The sequence below is a fragment of the Lynx rufus genome, unplaced genomic scaffold, assembly GCF_022079265.1.
Source record: "Lynx rufus isolate CCGP_SWC_20201006 ecotype Redwood Valley unplaced genomic scaffold, mLynRuf1.p SCAF_1, whole genome shotgun sequence".
In the NCBI taxonomy this organism is placed as follows: Eukaryota; Metazoa; Chordata; class Mammalia; order Carnivora; family Felidae; genus Lynx; species Lynx rufus.
The window spans coordinates 101,606,118-101,629,722 of NW_025814823.1; the positions used below are offsets into that span (position 1 = coordinate 101,606,118).

Genomic DNA, 23,605 nt, shown 5'->3' on the forward strand with positions numbered 1-23,605 from the left:
GCGCAGAGTGGCAAAAAATTCAAAGTACCTGATGTGCATGTTCCCACCTAAAATCGAACAAGGTGATGTTCTACCTTCTTTTGCTTTCTGGTGCATTTTTGAGGCCTTTTGATTTTGCTGCTTAAAATGGCCCCCAGTGTAGTACCGAAGTACTCTCTGGTGTTCCTGAACTCCAAAAGGTTGTCATATGCTTTATGGAGAAAAGTATGTTACATGGGCTTCATGGAGGTATGAGTTTTAGTGCTGTTGGCTCTGAGTTCAATGTTAATGACTTAATAACATGTATTAAATAAGACATCTTTAAAGAGAAACTTCTGTGAAACAGGTTGTATATTAATCATTGGATGAGAATGTTGTGACCACCGTCTTGCAGGAACTGATCTTCCCTAGGAGCAGTGGTCCAGTGTTCCCCATTGCAGGGTTTGCTGCGACTGTATAGAACATAACTCCTGGGACCAACTGTTTGTAGTTTTGCTCAGGTACAGGAGAATATCCTTTTTAATCGGAATAAAAAATATAGTTAAGGGAGGCACGGAAGTAGGTAGTCTTGAAGAGGCATGGTGAGACTTTCTCTGGGACGGGTTCACTGCTGTATCCTGAGACCCTTGCACTGTGCCTGGTACAGAGTAAATATTCAGTAAGTATTTGTTGAATGAGAGTAAGTGCTCCAAAGCAGAACAAGACTTTCCTTGATGGCTTGGAGTTGTTTTGTTTTTTTTTTTAACATTTATTTATTTTTGAGACAGAGAGAGACAGAGCATGAACGGGGGAGGGGCAGAGAGAGAGGGAGACACAGAATCCGAAGCAGGCTCCAGGCTCTGAGCCATCAGACCAGAGCCCGACGCGGGGCTCGAACCCACGGACCGCGAGATCGTGACCTGAGCTGAAGTCGGACGCTTAACCGACTGAGCCACCCAGGTGCCCCGATGGCTTGGAGTTTAATACCATTCCTGTGTTTGGGGTTTTCAGCCATGTTTACGTTTATAGGCGATGAGATGACCTCCTCATCGACATTGATATGGTGAATATTCCATTAATACAAATTTGATAAGACCTCTACTTCCCATCATGCTTAAAGGATCAGGAGATGAGGGTGATGTATGCTTCTCTGGCTGTGTATATAATAAATGTTTGGGGTGCTGGACGTGCTCAAATGAAACATTCCCTCCTGTTCCAACTATTGAGAATCTAGCTGTGATAAGGGGTATTACCAGTGAGAGTATAAATTCACCTGTGAAATTGCAAAGAGGAGGAATAAAAGATACTTTGAGGACCCATGAAATAGTCATATCCTAGTTACTAGAAAGTGGTCAGACCTGGATAGTTAGAAAATTAACTTAATTAGGGGCGCCTAGGTGGCTTAGTCAGTTAAACGTCCAACTTCGGCTCAGGTCGTGATCGCACAGTTTGTGAATTCCAGCCCCGCGTTGGGCTCTGTGCTGACAACTCAGAGCCTGGAGCCTGCTTTGGATTCTGTGTCTCCCTCTGTCTCAATCCCTCCGACTCACCCCTGTCTGTGTGTGTGTCTCTCTCTCTAAAGAATGAATAAACATTAAAAAAAAATAAAAAAAATGAACTTAATTAGATATTCAGTAATATTTATGTACATTAAGAAAATTGAGACTTCAATAAATTTTTCTCTTTAAAAATTGACTCAGTTAGGGGCCCCTGGGTGGCTCAGTCGATTAAGCGACCGACTTCAGCTCGGGTCATGATCTCACGGTTTGTGCGTCGGGCTCTGTGCTGACAGCTCAGAGCCTGGAGCCTGCTTCGGATTCTGTGTCTCCCTCTCTCTCTGCCCCTCCCCCATTTATGCTCTGTCTTTCTCTGTCTCAGAAATAAACATTTAAAAAAAAATTGACTCAGTTATAACTGGTTATAATATAGTATGTTTTGATACTCCTAGACTATATCTTTCAAACTTAGGAATACTTTTTGACCACAACTCATAGAAATATATTTGTCACTACCTATAAAAATATATTTTACATTGTGACCCAGTGATACATATGCATTGATATAAAGAACGAAAACAAAATCTCATTGAACTAAACTATTCTTTATGACATATGTGTACTCCATTTTCTTTTCTAATTAATACTATTTCATTTAAACAAGTGCTGCTTGAGACTTATTATATTAGTTTAACAACCTGCTAATTTAGGGTCATGATCTGCAGTTTGGAGAACACTGCTCTAATGGAACTGATGGCTGTTTTTAAAGACTAGAATATCCTGGATCTTGATAGGCATATACAAGGGGCATCACTGAAATCAGGTTTAAAAAATGTTAAGTGTTGTAGATGAAAGTTACTAAATATCTGTGAGACAAAATAAGTTTCTGTAGTATGTAATTAGAGAAATTAATCTCCATTTTTGACATTACAGTTAATGATTTAGCTTTTAAAAATAAGTGTTTAGTCTTTTCTTAGACAACCACAGTTGAGCTCATGCCAGAAACCAGTAACTGGGACATTTGCTGCTAATAGAAGCATGTGATATAACAGCGAGCCATCATATCACAGATATCTTTCTTCATTTAAATTTCGGACAAGCCTGGAGACATGTATTGTAATGTAATTTTTAGAGACTGAATAAAGCATTTGAAACACTGAATGGGTTATTTCATATACTAAACGTGGACTTTTTCATTTCAGATAACAAAGCAGTGAGAAATCGATGCTCTGACAAGCAACACGTGAAAAAAAGTTAATTTTATTTTTGTTATTTATTTATTCAATTTTTAAAAATGTTTGTTTATTTTTGAGAGACAGGGAGACAGTGCACAGGCAGGGGAGAAGCAGAGAGAGGTAGGGAGACACAGAATCCGAAGCAGGCTCCAGGCTCTGAGCTGTCAGCACAGAGCCCGACGTGGGCTTGAACCACAAACCTTGAGATCATGACCTGAGCCAAAGTCAGATGCTTAACCGACTGAGCCACCCAGGCACCCCAAAAAGTTAATCTTAAAATTTCTGTCACGTCTAATTTTGTGTTTGCAAAAGACATTGATTAACATGTTCAGCATGAAAAGATAACCGTAGGAAATGTTCATGCTTGATATTACAGATTCACGAAACAGTCTGTATGTACTGCAGCAATATTTGGGAAAGTAGGTGGAGTATTAATCAGCATTTAAAAAGATTTAGAGTTGCTCATTAATATTTGAAAGCCTTAGCTGGCTCTGGGAGGTTTTTTATGAGGTAGAAGATACTATACTGATAAGTTCTCAGACTACCCTGTTTCATCTAGTTGCAATCTAAGAGAAGGTCAGTTGGCTCCATAACATATTAAATTATTGGGCCATGAAGATGAGAGAATCTGATTTTCTGTTTTCTGTTTTGAAGATTCATCAGCAATCATCAAATGAGAAGTATGCCAGTGGCCTACATTTCTGTTCATCTAATCAGATTATGTCTAATGTTTTTTGTATTTAGCAGCTCTTTTTTATCTTTATTAGTGGATGTTACTACATCAAAATTGTAATTGCTTATGAAAAGCAAGGCATTTGATGAAGCTTATTTATCTCCTCTTGAGGATAATTTAAAGATACATCACTTTAATAAATTCTGTCTTTTAAATATAGGTATTGAAGTCAGTATGCGCAGAATAATGATAGAGTCAAACATAATTTGGAAATATTTTGTTAGTATTTGTGCACATTCATGTAGTTTTAAGCACATTAACTAAATCCGGGTCTGTTCATTTTGGTTTTAGAAGGTTTAGGGTTTCAGTTAAAGGGGTGGTATCTCTTATAAAAGTTAAAACATCCTTAAGCCATATAGATCATTATTTAATTCGTGTTAAAAGGAAGCGTATGCCAGCCATATTTGTATGAAACTTTCTTCTCTCAGTAGTTTTGTTATCTCTGGATGCCTCATTTTGAAGTTTTCACGCTGTGTTTTTCCATTCTCTTCCTTGTAGTTTTTGAACTTAAAACTTCTGAGAGAAATGTTCTCTTATTGCTATCGACTGCATCTATAGGTATAATACTCTACCAGGATTATGTGTGGGCTTTTAGCAACTGGGGTAGCTTTAATGGACACTCTGAATCTTGTATCTGCTTATTTTTGTTCTTGCGTGACAATTAGACATCAGAAATCAAAAAAATAAATTTGTTAAGTATGGGTAGTGAACTGCATGGTATCCGTTTTGTATTTAGTATTACATAGTTCTGTTTCTTTTGCTTTAAATTTCTTTCTTTATTATTATTTTTTTAAATTTCAGAGAGAGCATGAGCAGGGGAGAGGGGCTGGGGGGGGAGAGAAAGAGAGAGAGAGAGAGAGAGAGAGAGAGAGAGAGAGAGAGAATCTTAAGCAGTTTCCACATTCAGTACAGAACCTGATGCAGGGCTCTATCCCACGACCCCGGAATCTTGACCTGAGCTGCAGTCAAGAGTTGGACGCTCAACTGACTGAGCCACCCAGGCATCTCACATAGTTCTGTTTCTAACGTGACTTAACTTTTCGCTTGATTTCCTCACTTGAAATTTTTCTCACTTGTTTTGTGGTGTGTTTATTGAAAACTGCCCTCAATTCGATAACAAGGTTGGCTTTTTAATAAAGTACAGGTGTTATCTGGTTTTTAGGATAGATTGTTCCTAAAAATGTACCTATAAAGTAATTTAGTGAGAAAATAACAATACACTTTTCAGTGGTTCTTAACTTTTTTAGGATCATATAATGTTCTGACGATCTGTTGCAAATTGTGGACTCTGTCTTCAAATGCTCAGGAGGTCCCTGGAGTCCAGGTTAGGAATTCTACAACTGTTTCCAGTATTGGTGGACTCTGTTGTCATTCAAAGTAAACCAAACCAAAACAAAACAAAAACTATGATTTGTAGAAGCACTTAATACTTTACTTTTCAATGATTTGAAATATTCTTACCAAGTTTTGACAATATTTTTTAGTTATTTTAGGATGAGTTATGTATTTATTCACGGTAGAATTAACATTTTTATTAAGTTAATCACTATATTTGCTAAAAGCAAAGATGTATTAGTCTCTTGCCTCATATTCTACTATTTGAATTTTTCAATACCACTTTTTTTTCTTGAGGAAAAATCAAAAACCTGTCAATCGAGGTGCCTCGGTGGCTCAGTCGGTTAAGCATCTGACTCTTGATTTTGGCTGAAGTCATGATCTTACGGTTCATGGGATCGAGCCCTGAGTTAGGCTTTGCACTGGCAAGTGCGGAGCCTGCTGGGGATTCTCTCTCTCTCTCTCTCTCTCTCTCTCTCTTTCCCTGTGCCCTTCCCTTGCTCACTTGTGCTCTCTCTCAAAATAAATGAATAAACATTAAAAAAAAAAACAACAACCTGTCAATAAGTTATAAAAGGGGAAAAGAAGATTCCTTTGTACAGGGTTGTTTAATCAGGGTCATAGACTGAGCCACCCAGGCTCCCTCACCTGTTGTCTTCTGTGGCTTGTTGAATGGTGAGTTTTGTGGGGCTTGTTGAATGGTGAGTTCCCTCCTCTACCCCAGGTTGGTTCAGGTTATGATCTGGCAACATTGAGGTGCTGTAGATACTGAGAATATAGGCTGGCAAAAGGGAGCAGTCCCATGCTGCAGATCCAGATAGAAAGGTAGCGGCTATACACTAGGAGGTAAAGTGGATAATAACATGAACTCAGGAATTCTACTTTTTGTTCATCATGTTCTAGCTATACCACGCACATACAGACTTGTTGATGCTGGTTATGGTGGTACGATTTCTTTACATGTTTGTTTCCTTCTTGATAAAAGTAGGGGTTCGTTGTAATCCTACTTACAGTTTTGAGAATTGATGGGCTCATCTATTTAAAGTACTTAGCATAGTAAGTGCTCAGCAAATAGCAACGATAGAAATTTTATATAAAAATATTGGCTTCTGGGTTTTCTGGAAAAATTGGAACATCTAGCTTCCTGAATGGCAGCAGTTGTTTACAGCTGAGTAATAGCTGCCCCTTTGGAATGGGGATTCGCTTTCCAGTTTGCTCTAGTCCCCAGTATTTCTTCTTGTCTTATTCTCTGCTTGATTCACCCATGTATATTATCTGCCTTACTCATTTGGACATTTGGATTTGTGACTCATGGTCTACTGGTGTTATAGCTGAAAAAATATCTTCACTTTTCAGAACCGATTTGTCTCTGGTGCTAGGATGAGTCAGTATGGAAAGCAGAAACGCAGACAGTATTAACAGAGTACTTCAGGCGAGGGAGTGCCCTCTCATCCAGGGGATCCTTGGGAGCTCTGGTAGCGCACTGACTGGCATACGAGAATGAGGTTCACTGAGGTGTTTCAGATGAACGAAGAGCCTGATGTTAGGGAGTCTGCTGATATGTACCTGGGAGTGCTCTAAATTGGAATCGTGCAACTGAAACCTGGAAATGTTTAGAGACAGGAAGAACTCATTTATTAATCTGCACTATCTCTTGACTGTCCTACATGCCCAGTGTGTGTTAGGTTCAGAGATCACAAAGTTACATATAAGAGTACTTGTCATCAAATTCAACAGGCAGTTAAAATATTGCACATAATGTAAGAGTATCCTTAGAAGTCTCCTGGTGTAATTCAATTTTATAGTTAATAAGAGAAGCATAGATGAAGCCTTGCCCAAGCCTTCACAACTAGTCGGTGTTCCAAGACTTCTTTTTTTCTAATCCTCCGTAGGCAGGTAGCATCAAAGAGGTCTAGAAGGATATAGCAAGGATTCCCAAGACCTGGGAGAACTGGCATATTGGAGTAGGGTACAAAGATTGGGACTTAGGTATGAAGGAAGGTTATTTGACCTTACATAGAAAATTGGAGCTCAAGATTCTTTTTGGGGACTCAAAGAAGTAAGTGGCTATGTTGGAGAAACCCATGTGGCAATGAACTGTAGATAGCTTCTGGGAACTGTAGGTATACTGTGTAGGACCTGAGGGTATCCTCCATCTGGGAGCCAGCAAAAAGCACGGGCCCTTACTTATCCATGGCAAGGATGTGAATTCTGCCCGTAATCTGTAGGGGTTTGGAAGAGAAATCTTTCCTACGTCAGCCTCCAGATACAAACGCAGCCTAGCTGATACCTTGAATGAAGCCTGTGAAACCCTGAGCAAATGACTCGGTTGAGCTGTGCCCAGACTTGTGATCCACAGAAACTGTGAACTAATAAGTGTGTATTGCTGTAAGCCATTGAGTTTTTGGTAATTTGTTATAGTGCAGTAGAAAACTAGTGGTTGTGATCACGTCCAAGTGTACCGTATTCTCCAGTAGAGTGCTAAAATAAACACATTGCTTTGCCGTCTCATTTGAAATACACAGTCCTCACTCCACTGTGCTTTAGAAGCGTGACAGTCCCAGCAGTTTGTGGTTTGTGCTGCGTTGTGCAGCAGTGGGAAAGGGTAAGAGTGCCACATATGGTCTCTCATAACTACTCAGCTCTTGTAGCATGAAGCAGCCGTGGAGATATGTAAACAAATAAACATGGATTCATCCGTAACACAATTTATTTGTGAACAATACAGTTTGGATGTCATGTAATTTTCATGTGTCACAAAATATGATCATTCTTTTAATTTTTTCCCCCAGCCATGGAAAAATGTAAAGACCATTCTGAGTCTGCAGGCTGTTCAAAACAAGCAGCAGGCTACATTTAGTCCGCAGGCTGGAATTTGTGGCTCTAGCGAATAGCCACACTTGTAGGCAATTCTAACTAATTCTAATAGACAGTTGCTATAATAGGGGAGAGTACTAGCACTGTTTGAGATCCTTAGTAAGAGAATATTCTAACAAAAAATCTAATTTGTTAAAAATATTTTAAAGACTAAGAAATCTATTATTACAGGTTATGAAGTTTCTTGAATGTGGTGACCTGGATGGAGTAAAACAGGAAACAGCTTCATTTCTCACTAACCAGTATTATCATATATCTACTTCGATTATTCCCCCTTTGCCACTCATAGATGGCGTCTCAGTGAGTTTCTATTGCTTCCTTGTCACATGTTTATAAGAATAAGTTCACGTTTAGCAGTGGACTTATTTTCAGGTATTAAAAGTACCTGTTGCAATTTTGAAGTTCAATTTTAAGCTGATTGATTGCTTATTTCTACCACTGTCTCCCCACGTCCCTCTTTCAGGTTTGGCCCTTGGCTCCAGAACTTTGGGGAAGGGATTTGGGTTTGTCTCGTGACTCTTTGTTCCCCCCATTCATTATGCTGGTTTGCTCCTCCCTGGTCCATGTCTGGTAGAGGGGTACGAAGGAGAAAGGGCAATAATAGCCCTTTAATGTATGAAACACTTTCAAATGCAGGCAGGTTTGGTTCTTTAGAGGTTTCACAAGGACTTCTGTAAAACAAACAGCAGACCTAGAAATAGTGCATTTTGTGAGGCTATGCATGTATTATAAAAAAGGCATTACAAAAAAAGCATACACACCAAACTGAAGGTGATTAATGGTTATTACTTCTGGGTAGGTAAGGGAGATGAAGGACAAGGGGTATGGGTATCCCAAGGGATATTTTTACTTTATTATTTGAATTCCTGTTATACATTGAATGTGTTTTGGGTGTTTGATTAAATATAAACAAAAAGCTACATATTTAAAATAACATGAAAAATTGTAAGAGGAAAATTACTTCTAGAAGTAATAGAAGTATAGAAGGGCCCTTTAAAACTTCTAAAATAAAATACTGATATGTTCCTTAGCTTTAAAAAATTTTTTTAAGATAACTTTTATGATAATGTTATAGTAGGGAGAAAACATACTTTCAGCTAAAGCATTAATTGTTTTGGATGTAGGTTATTTCTCAAAGTCACGTTTAAAAAATAAATGAAAGCCATACTTTGAAGTGTTCCTGACATATAATATGATGCAGAGGTTTTAAGTATAGTTTGATGAGTTTAGACAAATGTATTCACCTTTGTAATCGTCTCAGTTACGGTGTACATTTCCTTTCCCCAAAAAGTTCCCTCATGTTACTTTTCAACCAGACTTCCTAACACCCTAGGCAACACTGATGTGATTTCTCTCACCACAACTCATTTTTGCCGATTCTAGAACTTCATATAACTAGAATCATCACTCGAATATCTGAGAGATTTTTCTAAATAAATTAAAAATTTAAAATATATACAGAGCTTGGGGCGCCTGGGTGGCTCAGGCAGTTGAGCATCCGACTTCGGCTCAGGCCATGATCTTGTGGTCTGTGAGTTCGAGCCCCGCGTCTGGCTCTGTGCTGACAGCTCAGAGCTTGGAGCCTGCTTAGGAGTCTGTGTCTCCCTCTCTCTCTGCCCCTCCCCCACTCATGCTCTGTCTCTCTCTCTCTCTCTCTCTCTCTCTGTCAAAAATAAACAAACATTAAAAAAAATATATATGTATATATGTGTGTATGTGCATATATATATATATATATATATACACAGAGCTGTTGATATTTTCTGTTTCATCTTGTAACCATATGTTGGGTTTTTCAAGAAATTTGTCCATTTTATTTGACTTACCAAATTAATTGGCATAAAGTCGCTCATAATTATCCTTTATCCTTTTAAAATCTATAAGTTCTTCAGTGATATTCCTTCTTTCATTCTTGTTTTTTGTTTTTTGTGGATTTTCTCTTTTTATTTTTGGTCCTTTTTTCTAGGAGGAAATTTTCTAGGTCACTTTTATTGACCATTTTCAGAGAATGAATTTTTTGGCTTTATTTACTTTCTCTATTATTTATTTTCTATTTTATTGATTTTCCTCCCTGGATAATTTCTTTGGATCTCCTTTCAGGTTCATCGACACTTGGTTCTGCTTTATGCAATTTACTCTTAAGTGCATCCATTGAAGTTAGTTTTTCATTTCAGATATGAGTCTTTGAGTTTGCATTTTTTTGTTTGATATTTTGTCATTTATCTGCTGAGAATTCCTGTGTTCATTCATTGAAACTATATTTACGTACACATCCGTGGGATATTAACAATAGCTCTATTAAAGTACTTCTTCAAGTATTTCTATTTTGCTCTTCTCTAGCTTTTTAAGAAGAAAACCTAGATCACTGCCTAAAAACTTCTTTTCTAATGTAGGCATTTAAAGCTTCTAATTTTGTTCTAAGCATTGATCTACTTGCAGCTTATAAAATTTAATGTTTCATTATTACATTTAGTTTTTTTCTGATTTCTCATGTGACTTGTTTTTCACCTTATGAATTATTTAAGTGTATTTAATTTTCAAATATTTGTGGATTTTCTAGATATATAATTTCTGACTCCTTATTTACTTCTGTTTTTTTTTAATGTTTATTTATTTATTTTGAGAGAGAGAGAGAGAGAGAACACAAGTGGGAGAGGGGCAGGGAGAGAGAGAGAGAGAGAGAGAGAGAGAGAGAGAATGAGAATGAGAATGAGAATGAGAATGAAAATGAATATCCCAAACAGGCTCTGCTCTGTCAGAGCCTGCACTGTCAGCGCAGAGCCTGACCTGGGGCTTGATCCCACGAACTGTGAGATCACGACCTGAGCCAAAACCAAGAGTTGGATGTTCAACTGCCTGAGCCACCCAGGTGCCCTAATTCTGTTTTGATGAGAGAATATGCTCTATAATATTTTAGTTATATGACACTTAAATTATGGTACTGCATATGATCTTTCTTGGTGAATGTTTAAAGGAAATAGTATTCTGCAGTTTTTGGATGTTGTATTTTGTAAATAGTACAGGGTCATTGATGGTAATATTTTGATCTACTCTATCAGTATACATCCTAATATTTTTGTCTTCTGCTTCATCATTTACTGAAACTACATTGTTAACATTTTCAACTATCATTGTCTTTTCCCTTTAGTTTTTTTAGTTTTTGTTTTGTTAATTTTAGTTTTTAGTTTAATTTGCTCATACATATTTATGACTTTTATGTCATTCTATTTAATATTTTTGTATTATGAAATGGACTTCTACGTCTTTGGAGATATTCTTTTGTTTTGATATTTACATTGTATGATAATATTATATAGCCTCTCAAGCTTTCTTATCCTTGCTGTTTGCATAGTATATCTTTCTTCTTTTACTTTCAGTTTCTTTGTGTCTTTGTATTTAAAGTTGTTTTTAGAGATGCATATAGTTGGCTGTTGCTTTTTTATATTGTCTGACTATTTTTGACTTTTGAGAAAATGGTCCATTTTCATTTTATGTATATTTTTAAGTCTAGTGTCTTGCTGTTAATTTCTCCTCTGTCTTGTTTCTCTGTTGTTTTAATGAAATGTTGTTTACTATTTTTATATTTTGTCTTAGCTTTTTGGCTATTCCTATTGTAATTTATTTTTATATGTGGTCTAAGTGTTAGAATACATATCTACTTAATATTGAACCACATTATTCCTCACCAATATTGTAATTTATTTTTATATGTGGTCTAAGTGTTAAAATACATATATATATATGTTATATGTATATGTGTTTTTTATACATATATATATATGTAGCTACTTAATATTGAACCACATTATTCTTCACCAATATAACAATCTGAAAATAATGTGATTTCATATACCATCCCCCTATGTGTGTTTCCATATATTTTACTTCCATTTTTGTTATAAATGACCCTGAGAAATTATTTATGCTTCAAACAGTATTTTTTAAGGAAATGAATATCATGCATTTCTGATTTCTAGTGCTCTTGATACCTTTTGAAATTTCCACATTTCCTCAATTTGTAGGTTAATGTTTTTCATGGAACTTCGGACAATTTCAACCATTATTTATTAAAATGTTTTTTTTTTTCTGCCCCATTCTCTCTCTTTTTTTTTTTTTAAATGTAATAGAACTTTAATGGCTATTTAGTAGTTTTGAAGACCTCTTTTCTAATTTCAGTATCAGTCATCTTGGAGTCTCATTCTTTTGACAGCTTGGTTTCCTGACTGTGCAGGAAATCTGTTTATTTGCATCTCTGGTAATTTTTAACTGTGTGCTAGACATTTGATTTCAACTTTGTTAAGAGTCTGGGTCTTTTGTCTCTTTAAGTTTGTTGAGTTTCTGGAATGGAGTTAATTTAATTGGATTATTCTTAATCCTATCTAGGCTTGGTTTTAGGCTTTAGTTGGGCCAGTCTAGGGTAGTTTTGATTCTAAGGTATGGACCTTACTCTTAAGACCTGGCCTTTGTGGTGGGTCAGCTCAGTTCCTGGGACATTACTGAGATTTCTCCATCATGACTACATAGGAACTTAAAGCTCTCCCAGCACTGTGCAGCCTTTAGTATGTCCATTATTCATTTAACCCCATAGTAGCCATGATCTACTAGATATTCCAGAATATTGCCACCCATATGTGTAGTCTAGTTTTTTGCCCTACCACTACCTACCCCCCAGCACTGTACCACTGCCTCACCTTGTTTACCATGTCCTGCAAATTTCACTTGCTTCAGCAGTGACTCTGATCTGTGATCGCTTTGTACTATCTGTGTTTCACCTGTTCGTGCTGTAGTCACAAAATTATTTCTGGCTTCAGAGCTTGGGTAAAGGTGGGACTGACGTTATGCATTTCCTTTTTCTCAGATATCACAGACCACAGTGCCTATTATCCAGTGCCTGAAAAAGATGTTTCCTAAGTTTTATCCACTTTTACAGTTATAGTTTCAGTATCAGTTATTCTATTATATTTGGAAACAGAATAAACGGTATGTGTAGAACTTATTTGGTTTTACATATACCAAACAGAGGCTTACAGTTTTATCTGCAAACTGTCAGTATGGCAAATATAATAAAATGTATAAACACATTGGGTGTTAGAACTAGTTGCATATTTGAGGGATTGTTGGAAATTGATCAGAAAATACTGTTTGTTTCAACTTCTGTTATGATTGCATTGTGTACTCAGTTTCAGAAATAGGAATAAGACATGATATTGATATTCCTCCTGGTTTTCTTATGTTTTGACGTCAAAGCTTCTTTAGTTGCAGAGTAGGAATCCACTCAAATTGGTCAAACAAAAGTAGGAGGATTGCTTACGCTTGCAGAATTGAGGCATGTTAGATGGGTGAAATTCCTAGGGGAGATGAATGGGGAAGCCTCCTCCAAAAACTTTTTTTTTTTTGACCTTTACTGTTTTCATGTATATGTTAGAAAATTAGAAAACATACCACCCTTCTCTACTTCATGAGGTTGATTCCTGCCAGTATTTCTTAATCTTGTGAAATTACATTTATATTTTAAAGTCTAGTTCAAATGTTCCATAAGAATTAATTGTTTCCTGAGGGTGAGCAATTGCTCCTGCAGTGAGTGGACTTGTGACTCTTGATCTCAGGGTTGTGAGTTCGAGCACCACTTTGGGTGTATAGATTACTTAAAAATAAAATCTTAAAATAAAATTGTTTCCTGTGATGGGTGGCAAGAATATTCTTTGTACTACCACTTCTGAAGTACATTTCTGTATATACGTAATGGGTAAGAAATATTTGAAATAATGAAGATCAAATGAGGATGTATATTCAGAAAGACCTTGAGAATTATTGTGTATGGACATGTGGAAGGACATTTTAAGTAAAGTCTTTCACTAATTTGCAAAATCTATTCTCTTTTTCTGCTTTTAAATGGAAAATCTTATATTGCCTTGCTGGTAAGAATTGAAATGATTTTAAGTTGGGAGGTCTTAAGTTAGTGAATGTATTATATTAGCTTATGAAATAGTACATTTTTATTACATTTTTAATTTTTAATACTTTTTCTTTGGTTTTGTGATCTCTTTGGTATTAAAGTATAGGACAGATAGTAATGGCCACTTTAAGTCTCCTGTGGTTTGATTTAAGTGGGAATCCATAAATTGCAATAATCCATTGCCTAAACTTAATGTTATTAATTTCCCCAGAACACATTCTTTTAATTCTCTAAGTTGACCAATTTTCCTTTCTTAATATTTTAGCTCTCTATGAATATCAGCTTACATCGTTGAAAGGATAATTTGGAAGACATGTTTTGCTGAAAGGACAACTGAGAAAAATTTTACGAATGGGATGAACACGCGCCAGTTAACAGACTACCTACTGCAATTTGAATGTTAACAATTACCCACCTGGTACAGTTAACCTAGTGATGTACCTATTCTCACAATACCCTATTTCAGTGTGCTTGTCTTGATTAAAGAATTCAAAGTGGAGTACCGCAAACTTGATATGGATAATAAAAAGAAAGACAAGGACAAATCAGATGATAGAATGGCACGACCTAGTGGTCGGTCGGGACACAATACTCGAGGAACTGGGTCTTCATCTTCTGGAGTTTTAATGGTTGGACCTAACTTTAGAGTTGGAAAAAAAATTGGATGTGGCAATTTTGGAGAATTACGATTAGGTAAGACTATTTTGTTTATTCCATTATGTTTGAAGCGTTTTTTTAAAAGCTAAAAGTACTTTCTAATGAAAATGGTTTAGTTACTATTTAGTTGTTTACCTATGGTAATTTTAAAGAACATAAATATTGGAAATTTCTTATGTACTTGTATTTTTGTTTGTAAGGAATTCCCTACTATAAGAATGTGTATTTACTTGAGATCACCCATCTGGAATATGAGTAAAAAGAAAGTAAATTTCAAGCCCCGACAAGCTGATAAAAAACACCCCATAAGGTGCCATTTGCTGTGTATTTTTAAGAATGATGTTTAGGCTACTTTTTCAGATTTGAAAACATTTAGTTAACTGATCACTTCAGGAGGATATGTATGGCTTAAAGTCAAGGTAATATACTGAAACTGCCAAAAAAACCCAAAACAGTGAAATTTACATACATCCAGAGTGGCACGCAGAAATCTATATTCTTAATAAGGCACACAAGGTGCTGATTCAGTTTATTTTTTCTAATCAGGCAGGTTTGGTAAACATTGGTCTAATTAAATCTCCTAACTCTACATTAAAGGCAATTGAAACTCGGTGAGGGAAAGTTATCTGCCAGATGTTACACAGCAATTTAATGACATAGTTGGGACTAAAATCTAGGTTTTTAACTCCTGCAACAGTAGAGATGTGGCTTTCTTGAGTGAAGAGAAATAAGAAGAGGGTAGTATGGTTATATGGGCGTCAATATTGAGGTACCCTGAGGCTGTGGTCAGTGGACCCCTGAGAATGCAAACTTGAGAAGGAAAAAGGAAAAACTTGGCTTCACAATTTTCCTTAGATGCAATTCCACTTAGAAGAAATAAATCCAATTGTATGTTTATCTATTCGATTAGTTCTCTTCATCTTGTAAAACACCTGAATTTGTAGGTCACCCTTCATTTTAATACTACTTTGTGTTGTTAAGGCACATTAAATCTTTGAATGAAGCAAGCCAGTAAAAGCCAATGACATACTTTGTAAATAGCTGTGATTGACGTGTTTGGCAGACTCTTGCATTTTAGTAGGGACTCAAATGTTTGGAAGGGTGAATGTTTCACAGTTTACTTTTTAGGAGATTGAGCTAGATATTTTAAAATTCTTGACTGTTTCTGATTTTGGAATTAGAAAATCTAGGTTATTTACTTACTAACTCTGAGCTCCATTTATCCGTCTATTCAAAGCGTGTTGCCTGTCCATCATGTATGAAGCATGACTAGGCACTGATAATACTGGAAAAATATAAAAATTGTTCTTGCTATTATGGAAAACATAAGTCACTTAACCACTTGAGGCCTCAAATTCCTCAACTTGAAAATGGAATTCTTCCTGCTTGGGATTCTCTCCTCCTCTCTCTGCCCACCCCCCCAAACATAAATAAATAAACTTAAACAAAAAGGGGCACCTGTGTGGCTTAGTCACTTAAGCATGCCACTCTTGATTTCTGCTTACGTCATGATCTCATGGTTTGTAAGATCGAGCTTGCATCCGACTTTATGCTGACAGCAAGGAGCCTGCTTGGGATTCTCTCTCTCTCCCTCTGTCTGTGCCCCTCCCCCGCTCGAGCATGCACATACATGTACTCTCTCTCTCTCAAAAATAAAGAAACTTAAAAAAATGGAATTATTGCTCCTTCTTAGTTGATTGTGAAGATAAAATTCAGACAATCATGTAAAAGGACCATCAGTATACCTGCATATTTTAGGAAAGCAGTGACCTGCATGCTTAAAAGATATTAAAATACTTGTTCTGTTTTAAAATAAAAAATATGGCCTATTGTAGTCTATTTATATATATATATATATATAGTATATATATATATATACTTCATATATATGAAGTAGTTTTACAGGTGCACATTATTTTATATGTATGTGTGTACCCTATCTCTCTTTGTGGATCTGTTATTACTGTAGTGCTTTGGCCATTTTTATTTAAAAGTGATTACATATAATTTAATTCAAAATAAATACGTATATGTTTACGAACACATCTGTGTGTATGTACGCATGTCTGTGTGTGTATAAACACACAGAACAATTCTAGCTGGCCCTTTTAACTGGGGTAATATGAGAAACTGTGTGTACCTTATATTGAAACTATATATGCTGCATATAGTGAAAAAGCAGTAAAATACCCCTTTGTGGTGTGTGAATAATTGGAAACAGGAATAGGATGATTTATTAGTCTGTCCATCCATCCATCCATTTGTCATCTACTTATCTATCTGAATCTCTGTATCTGTCTAGGGTTATTTGTTGTATATTTGTATAAATTGATTTATTTAAATGTGTTCTCTATACTCTATTTTTGTGTTTTATGCATATTTATAAAATAGATAATACCTACACTTAGCTAATTTATTAATTTTATTCCTTCTTACTGACAGGATACTAAATAAAGTGGCATTTTACTCCCTTTTTAAAGGCCCCAAATAATTTCTTTCTATAAAAACAGTTGTTGAAACATGGTTTGTATACCTGGATAAACATGCTGATGTTGAAACCTGGTTTGGATTCTTAAAGTGCTTGCTTTAAAACTACATTAAAGACACATCTTGTGTATTTGATTCCTGGCACTAAAATTTTTGTGATTAGTGTTGGGTGAGAAAGAATATAAGGTATACGTGTTATAGATAAGGAATTTTCAACACAGATGCTGTTGGCACTTTGGGCTAGGCAGTTCTTTTTACAGAGAGGACTGTCCCAGATATTCATGTTGTTTACAACTTCTGACTTCTTCAGCACTAAATAAAAGTTGTAACTCCATGCACAACCCCAAATGCCTTCCCCCAGCCATTTTTAAATTTTTTTTTTTTAAACGTTTACTTATTTTTGAGATAGAGAGAGACAGAGCATGAACGGGGGAGGGTCAGAGAGAGGGAGACACAGAATCTGAAACAGGCTCCAGGCTCTGAGCTGTCAGCACGGGGCTCGAACTCACGGACCGTGAGATCATGACCTGAGCCGAAGTCGGCCGCTTAACCGACTGAGCCACCCAGGCGCCCCACCCCCCCCCCAGCCATTTTTAAATGCCCCAGGAGGAGACAGTATTAAGCACTGTTGAAACTACTCATACAAGTAATGATTTAAAAAAAAAAAGTGGCATAAAACTTTGACCTTGAGATTTAAAAAAAAATAGGTAAACATTGCAAATCATCTAAAATCAAATTTAAGTAATTGAGAGTACATTTTTATTTGTAAGTGAAATGTTCAATGTGTTTTTGTTTTATTTTATCTTTATATGTATGGTGGTAAGGCTTGCATTCTGTGCGTTTTTGATCTGTTTCTAGCTTAGACAATCATCAAAAACCCCTAGACAGTTTTTTTTTTAAATTTTTTTAAGGCTTTTCTTTTTTTTTTTTTTTTGAGAGAGAGAGAGAGCGAGCGAGCAGGGGAGGGGCAGAGAGAGAGGGAGACACAGAATCCAAAGCAGGCTCCAGGCTCTGAGCTGTCAGCAAAGAGCCCGAAGTGGGGCTCAAACCCACGAACCGCGAGACCATGACCTGAGCCGAAGTTGGATGCTCAACTGACTGAGCCACCCAGGCGCCCCTGGAAATGTTTTAATGAGAACAAACATAGCTAGCTAAAATATAGTGTTTTATTGTATTTATTTGTTTTTTTGTGTATTATATTTTGACCTCTTAAAAAAAAATCTTTCTGACTGGAGAGAGACTACTCCCACTGGGGCTAGCCAATTCTTAGAGACAGCAAAGGATTCAGCTGGGAGCATGCCTTTGATCTGCAGAGTAACCAATCTGGAGCCATACCTCCTTTGCCTGGCCTGTATATTCCAGCAGGCTGGCTTCTACTTCATTAATCATCCCATGATGAGGTACAAGACAACAAGAGACCCCTCCTATAGCCCAAAGACCACCAGAATTACTCAAACTACTTAATCCTAAACTGTTTGCCCTGCCTTGCCTTGGCTTTCTGTAGAAACTCCAGTAAAGGCTTTGGCCTGAGCTTCTCCTCCCTTGTTTCTGTCTTCCACCACTTGACCAAAATAGGATCCTTCTCCTCTAGGACCTGTGAGCATAATAAACTTTGTTTTCCTGAGCCTCTGCTATGTCCCCTCATGAGGTTGCAACTGACTGACTGACTGTCACCTAAAAGAACACAAAAAAGGGTGCTATAAATTGCTGGATGAGATACCATGTGTGCGTGAAATAAGTGGCTCTAGTTTTTGACATCATTAGGTATATGACAGGAGTTTCAATAACTTTTCTTATTTTTGTCTTCTTTTTTATGTATAGTTCACAGTTCTTGTTGGTTTTTATTTAAGAGTTGTTTTGAAAATTTTGCAGGCCCTACATTCTATATCAAATATGCAGATTTGAGTGCATTCATCATTTTTTTATGCTTACTGATTTTTTTACTGTTACTAACTGTAGTGTATTATAAAACTTAATTGAAAAAAGTACTAATCAGTAACAGACGGTGATACTCTAAGAGATCCTAGAATATAGGGTGTTAAGCAAAATAGGTTTTTTTGCTTTTGGTTTTTGGTTTTTGTTTCACGTAACACCAGAGGGAGAGCGCTTGGGGCTTTTTTTTTTTTTTTTCTTTTAATGGTAGCACTAGGGTTTATTAAGCTGCACCTTAGTACAGGCATTGGGGCTTGCCCATGGTGCTCTTGACGTATAAAGCTGGACAATCTGCCAATTCTTCTTGAGCAATGACACCAGGAAATTGACAGTTAAGTGGATGTTGTGTACAAGCTCATCATCTGTCATGTTCATGTGGCTAACGGCCACTGCCAGACAAAGCAACTTCATCTGGAATTTGATCATAGACTTCACCTCATCCACTTCGGCCACCATGTTCTCACTGTGGGTCAGCAAGGAAGGAAACTTGCCAGCCTTATTCAGGCCAGGGCCCAGGCTTTGTGGGGTCTGCTTGATCAGAGATTTGGAAGCCAAAACGGCATCATGGCGGTCAGGGCGCCTCTGCGCCCTCAGTGTATGGATTAAGTCTCTGTGTGCAAGGTGATTGCTCCTGTCTTTGTCATCTGCCAGCCAGCCAGCTAGCAAGAGGAAGAAGAAGGATCAGAATGTCAAAAACACTCCTTTTTGGAAGTGAGGAGTGACAGACCTATGTCCCCTCATACCCAGAACTTAATCACATGGTCACACCAGGCTGAAAGAGAGGCTGGAAATGTAATCTCTAGCTGGACAGCCATTTTAAAATGGACTGGTTCTATTATTATAGAATGGAGGGCATGGATATTGGTGGGTAACTAATAGTTCCTGCTGTAAACAGATACGTAGTTTTTGTAGAACAGGGTTTTCTATGATAATTACCACCCAAATACTCAAAATTGGTAAAACCATCTTTTCAAGTTCAGTAGAGCAGAAAGCTCTCCTGGAAATGACCTTTGAAATTGGATTAAAACATCAGTTAATTGGAACCACTTTGCTTGGTGCCTTGTCATAACTGGATTCCCCTTATACATACATTCTCTCCCTGTCACACATGTAATACACACACATACCTACAAGCAGGTCATTTGTTCATGCCCGAAACAACAAACACTGATTAAAAGCCAAGTGTGTGAGCCTATGCCTATGTTAGGTTATGGGGATGTAACAAAAATGTATTGTTTAACCATTGTTCATGTCTAAAAATATAATCCTCGAAGTTCAACAAAATCTGTAATGTTCAAAAAAAGGATCATGCTTTAAGGATTAAGTGCTTTGTACCATGACCTAAAAGACATTTGAATGTAAATGCCAATAAAAGCAGTACTTTTAGATGAATTGGTATATTTTGGTTCTGTGGAATCTATATATAACTTCTTGTCCTGTGAATAATTTTCCCTGTGTACCTGTGACTAAACATCATATAGTTAGGAAAAGATAATAATGTCTTGAGGAAATACAAATTCTGTCTTTGAACTCAAAACGGAATTATTCCTTTGTGAGACACAGTTCCTCAAGATAAAGTTCCTCACCATATCATTAAATTATTCACTCTTTGCCTACTAGTGGATGCCTGAAATTTCATGTATAGTATATTCTTGAAAGTATACATGAAGGCACATCTAAATGTTGAACTAATTGACTAAAAATGTGATAGGTTTCTGGTATGATTGGTTTCATATTTACGGGATCGGCAATTTATATTCATGAGCTATTTAATACATAGATTATATTTAAATAATACATACAAATATATATAATATAATAAATATATTTATAATTTATAATACATTTATATATATGCAATATATACAAATATATTTGTATTTGTAATATATTTATATTGCTAAACGTTCACCACATTTGGCACGCCTGTTGAGTTCCATCTCTGTGCCAACTGTCATGGGTTATGAGACCTATCTATTAAGTGTTAGTACGAATGCTTGTTTTTTTTTAATCTCTCTTTTTTCCTCATTCATTTTTATAAAATAGGGACGAGATTCAAAAAAGGAATACGGTATTTGGATGAACAGACACTACTGTATAATGGCGGCGACCTATCAGAGACTGAAATTTTGCCTAGAAGTTTTACTGCCATTCATTAGCTGCTATAGAAAAGAAAGTTATGGTAGAAAATCCCATGTGTCAAAGTTGCTCATTCTGTGTTCAGCCAGTGTGACCAGGGCCAGTTACTGTCACAGTTAAAAAAAAAAAAACAAAAACACTTATCGTTTTTCTGTTTTTCTCATTATAAAAATAATGAATGCCTATTGAAAAAATACTGGAAATTCAGAAATCACATGCTATTTTTGTTCTTTTTCCTGTGCTTGTGAAGAAACACTTTAATTTAGGTATTAGATTGTCTTTGTATACTTATTGCTTCTAAATTTTCCTGTACTACTTCACTTGGGCTACAGATGCTGACTGACCCAATGGAATTTTCTAGATTATTTTCCGTTGGCAATGCCAAAGATTACTGTAGTTCATTTGAATTCTTTACATGTTATAGATACTGAGTCTTTATTTTGGTTTGTCAGTTACCTGTTCTTTGTATATGGTAAATGTTTTTCAATATACAGATAGAGACGTTTAATATATTTTATGGTTTCCAGTCTGTATAAAATCTTCTTTTTACCTTTTCCCACCTTTTAAAATGCCCATAAAGACTTTCATATATTGGGTAGTAAGCATTTTTTCTTGTTTTATGGTTTATATCTAAGTTTTTAAATGTTCAGCATTTAATATGGGTATAAGGTAGGGTGCTAATAAACCCATTTCCCCCTCAAAGTCATTAGCTAGTTTGTCAGAGCCAATTATTAAATAATATGTTTCTTACTTTATTTCATTTTTAATATATTCCAGAGTTTCCTGTGTGTATAATATATTTACTAGATGACATATGAGCTCTAATGAGATTACATACCATAATAATGAAGGATTTAAAATGAGGCAGTGATTGGGAAAGGAATTTTGTATTCCTGTTTTCATATAGGAGTTCTGGTTTTTAAATGTATTTTCAGCATGTGTTTGACTATTGATTTACTTTCTGAGTTGTGTGCAATATTGCATCAAAATAAGAATCTTCTTATTTTTGTAAGTGGGCTACCTTATTTAAGTATCACTTTCTACTCTGAATCCAGGTGAAATGCTAAATATGTCCTTGGGTGGATCAATTTAAGATTTCCTTGTCATTGCTTCGATCTCTGGAGCAAAAACCTTTGCTTCATTTAAATGTATTAGTGCTTTTTTTTTCACCCAGAGTAGAGTTTTACATAATGTACCTTTAAAAATCAATTATTGATACAATCTGACCTTTCTTCTTTCTTTTTCAAGGGAAAAATTTATATACAAATGAATATGTGGCAATTAAACTGGTAAGTTTATGTTTCTTTTTTTTTCCCTTAATTATTTTCCTGTTTTTCTTTGATGATTAGTTTACATTTTAATTACTTTTTTTGGTTTCATATCATTTATAACTTGAGTGTTTATTGGGAAAATGATATGCATAACTTTTTTTTTTTGTGTGTGATTAAGCTCTTAGCATCCACATGCCTCTCAAGTATATGACAATGTGTAAATGTCTGTATTTTCCATGCCGTGAAAACTCAATCCCTTTACTTTGATATCATAGAATTTAATTTTTGAGTTTTGGCACAATTTGTAATTTAAAGAAACTGGCCCATTGGCGTTTTTAATTAGAGAAAAACTAGAAAGCAAAATTTCTCTTAATGATTCAAGTATTTGGACAAATGTGTCCTTAGTATTCTGGATTACCCTCTTTCCTGGGGTGCCTGGGTGCTACAGTCGGTTAAGCATCCAACTTGGGCTCAGGTCGTGAGTTCGAGCCCTGCATTGGGCTCTCTGCTGAGAGAGAGGTCCCTCTCTGCTGAAGCAGGTCCCTTGTCCCCCTCTCCTGCTGCCTTTCCCCCCCCTCAAAAATAAACATAAAAAAAAAATTTGACAGTGTCCTTCCAGGTAGCTTCCAGTATCTTTTTTTCCGTTGATATTTTGAATATGGTAAAAGTGGCTATTAGTTGACCTTCAGGGTTCAGAAATTACTGATGTGTGAGGAAGCTAGTAGGGAAAGCAAACTCCCATGGAACCACTCTCAAGTCCTCAGTGTGGCATCTCTGACAGCTGTAAGGCAGCTCTGTTCTGCAAGACTGGAGATCTGGGAACTTTTAGAAGACACAACTTTGTTCAGGCACCACTTTTCTCTCCGTCTTGCCAGCCAGGTTTCCCTGAGGCTAAGCCTGGCTTGGTTTTTCCAGTCTGCCTGCCATTGTCAATCTTGCCTCTGCCAAAATAACCACTGTTACTGGGGTAATGTGAGATTAATAAATCAGGAGAGAGAATTAGAAGAAGAGGCTATAGAGAGAAACAGAAAAACTTTGGGGATGAGGTAGAAAACCGTACTACTCAATGTGAAGTGTCTCAGGGAGTGTAGACCAAGTTTCACGGTAACGAGTGCTGTGTATTTTCACTGGGAAGTAAAGATGCACAGTAGGTTGTTAGAGCCCCAGGAGAGACTGGCTGGCTGACTGACATGTAGTTTGGGGCTGGCCTTGACCTAGATGAGTTCACCTTGGTTTAAGGTCTGGCCCTTGGTTTTATGATGGCAAATCTGGTTGGGTCTCTCTTCACATTGTCCCTGTTAATTAAAGGTAGATGCACAGTAATCATTCAGTTCACACAGTAATCATTCAATTCCCCAGTAATCATTCAGTTCACACAATCAGTCAGGCTTTCAGAGATGTAAATACTTGGAAGCGTTAACTTCTAATTTCAAACGAGGTATCTTGCCATTAATGTCCACAATGCCCAACTCAGTATAAACGATATTTTTGCTTTCTGTAGGCTGATCTACGGAGAAAGCAGCTTAAAA

At 36.5% G+C, this 23,605-nt stretch overlaps 1 protein-coding gene across 4 annotated transcripts in view; it reads left to right on the top strand.

The window, feature by feature from the left end:
• Positions 1 to 23,605, top strand: part of CSNK1G3 (casein kinase 1 gamma 3) — a 105,621-nt gene that overhangs the window by 17,026 nt on the left and 64,990 nt on the right. For all 4 annotated transcript variants that reach the window (XM_047083911.1, XM_047083917.1, XM_047083923.1 and 1 more), the window contains exons 2-3: positions 13,856 to 14,283; positions 22,054 to 22,094. In XM_047083911.1, the coding sequence (XP_046939867.1) occupies positions 14,106 to 14,283; positions 22,054 to 22,094 (219 nt within the window). In that variant the 5' untranslated portion in view covers positions 13,856 to 14,105. The remainder of the gene's footprint in view (positions 1 to 13,855; positions 14,284 to 22,053; positions 22,095 to 23,605) is intronic.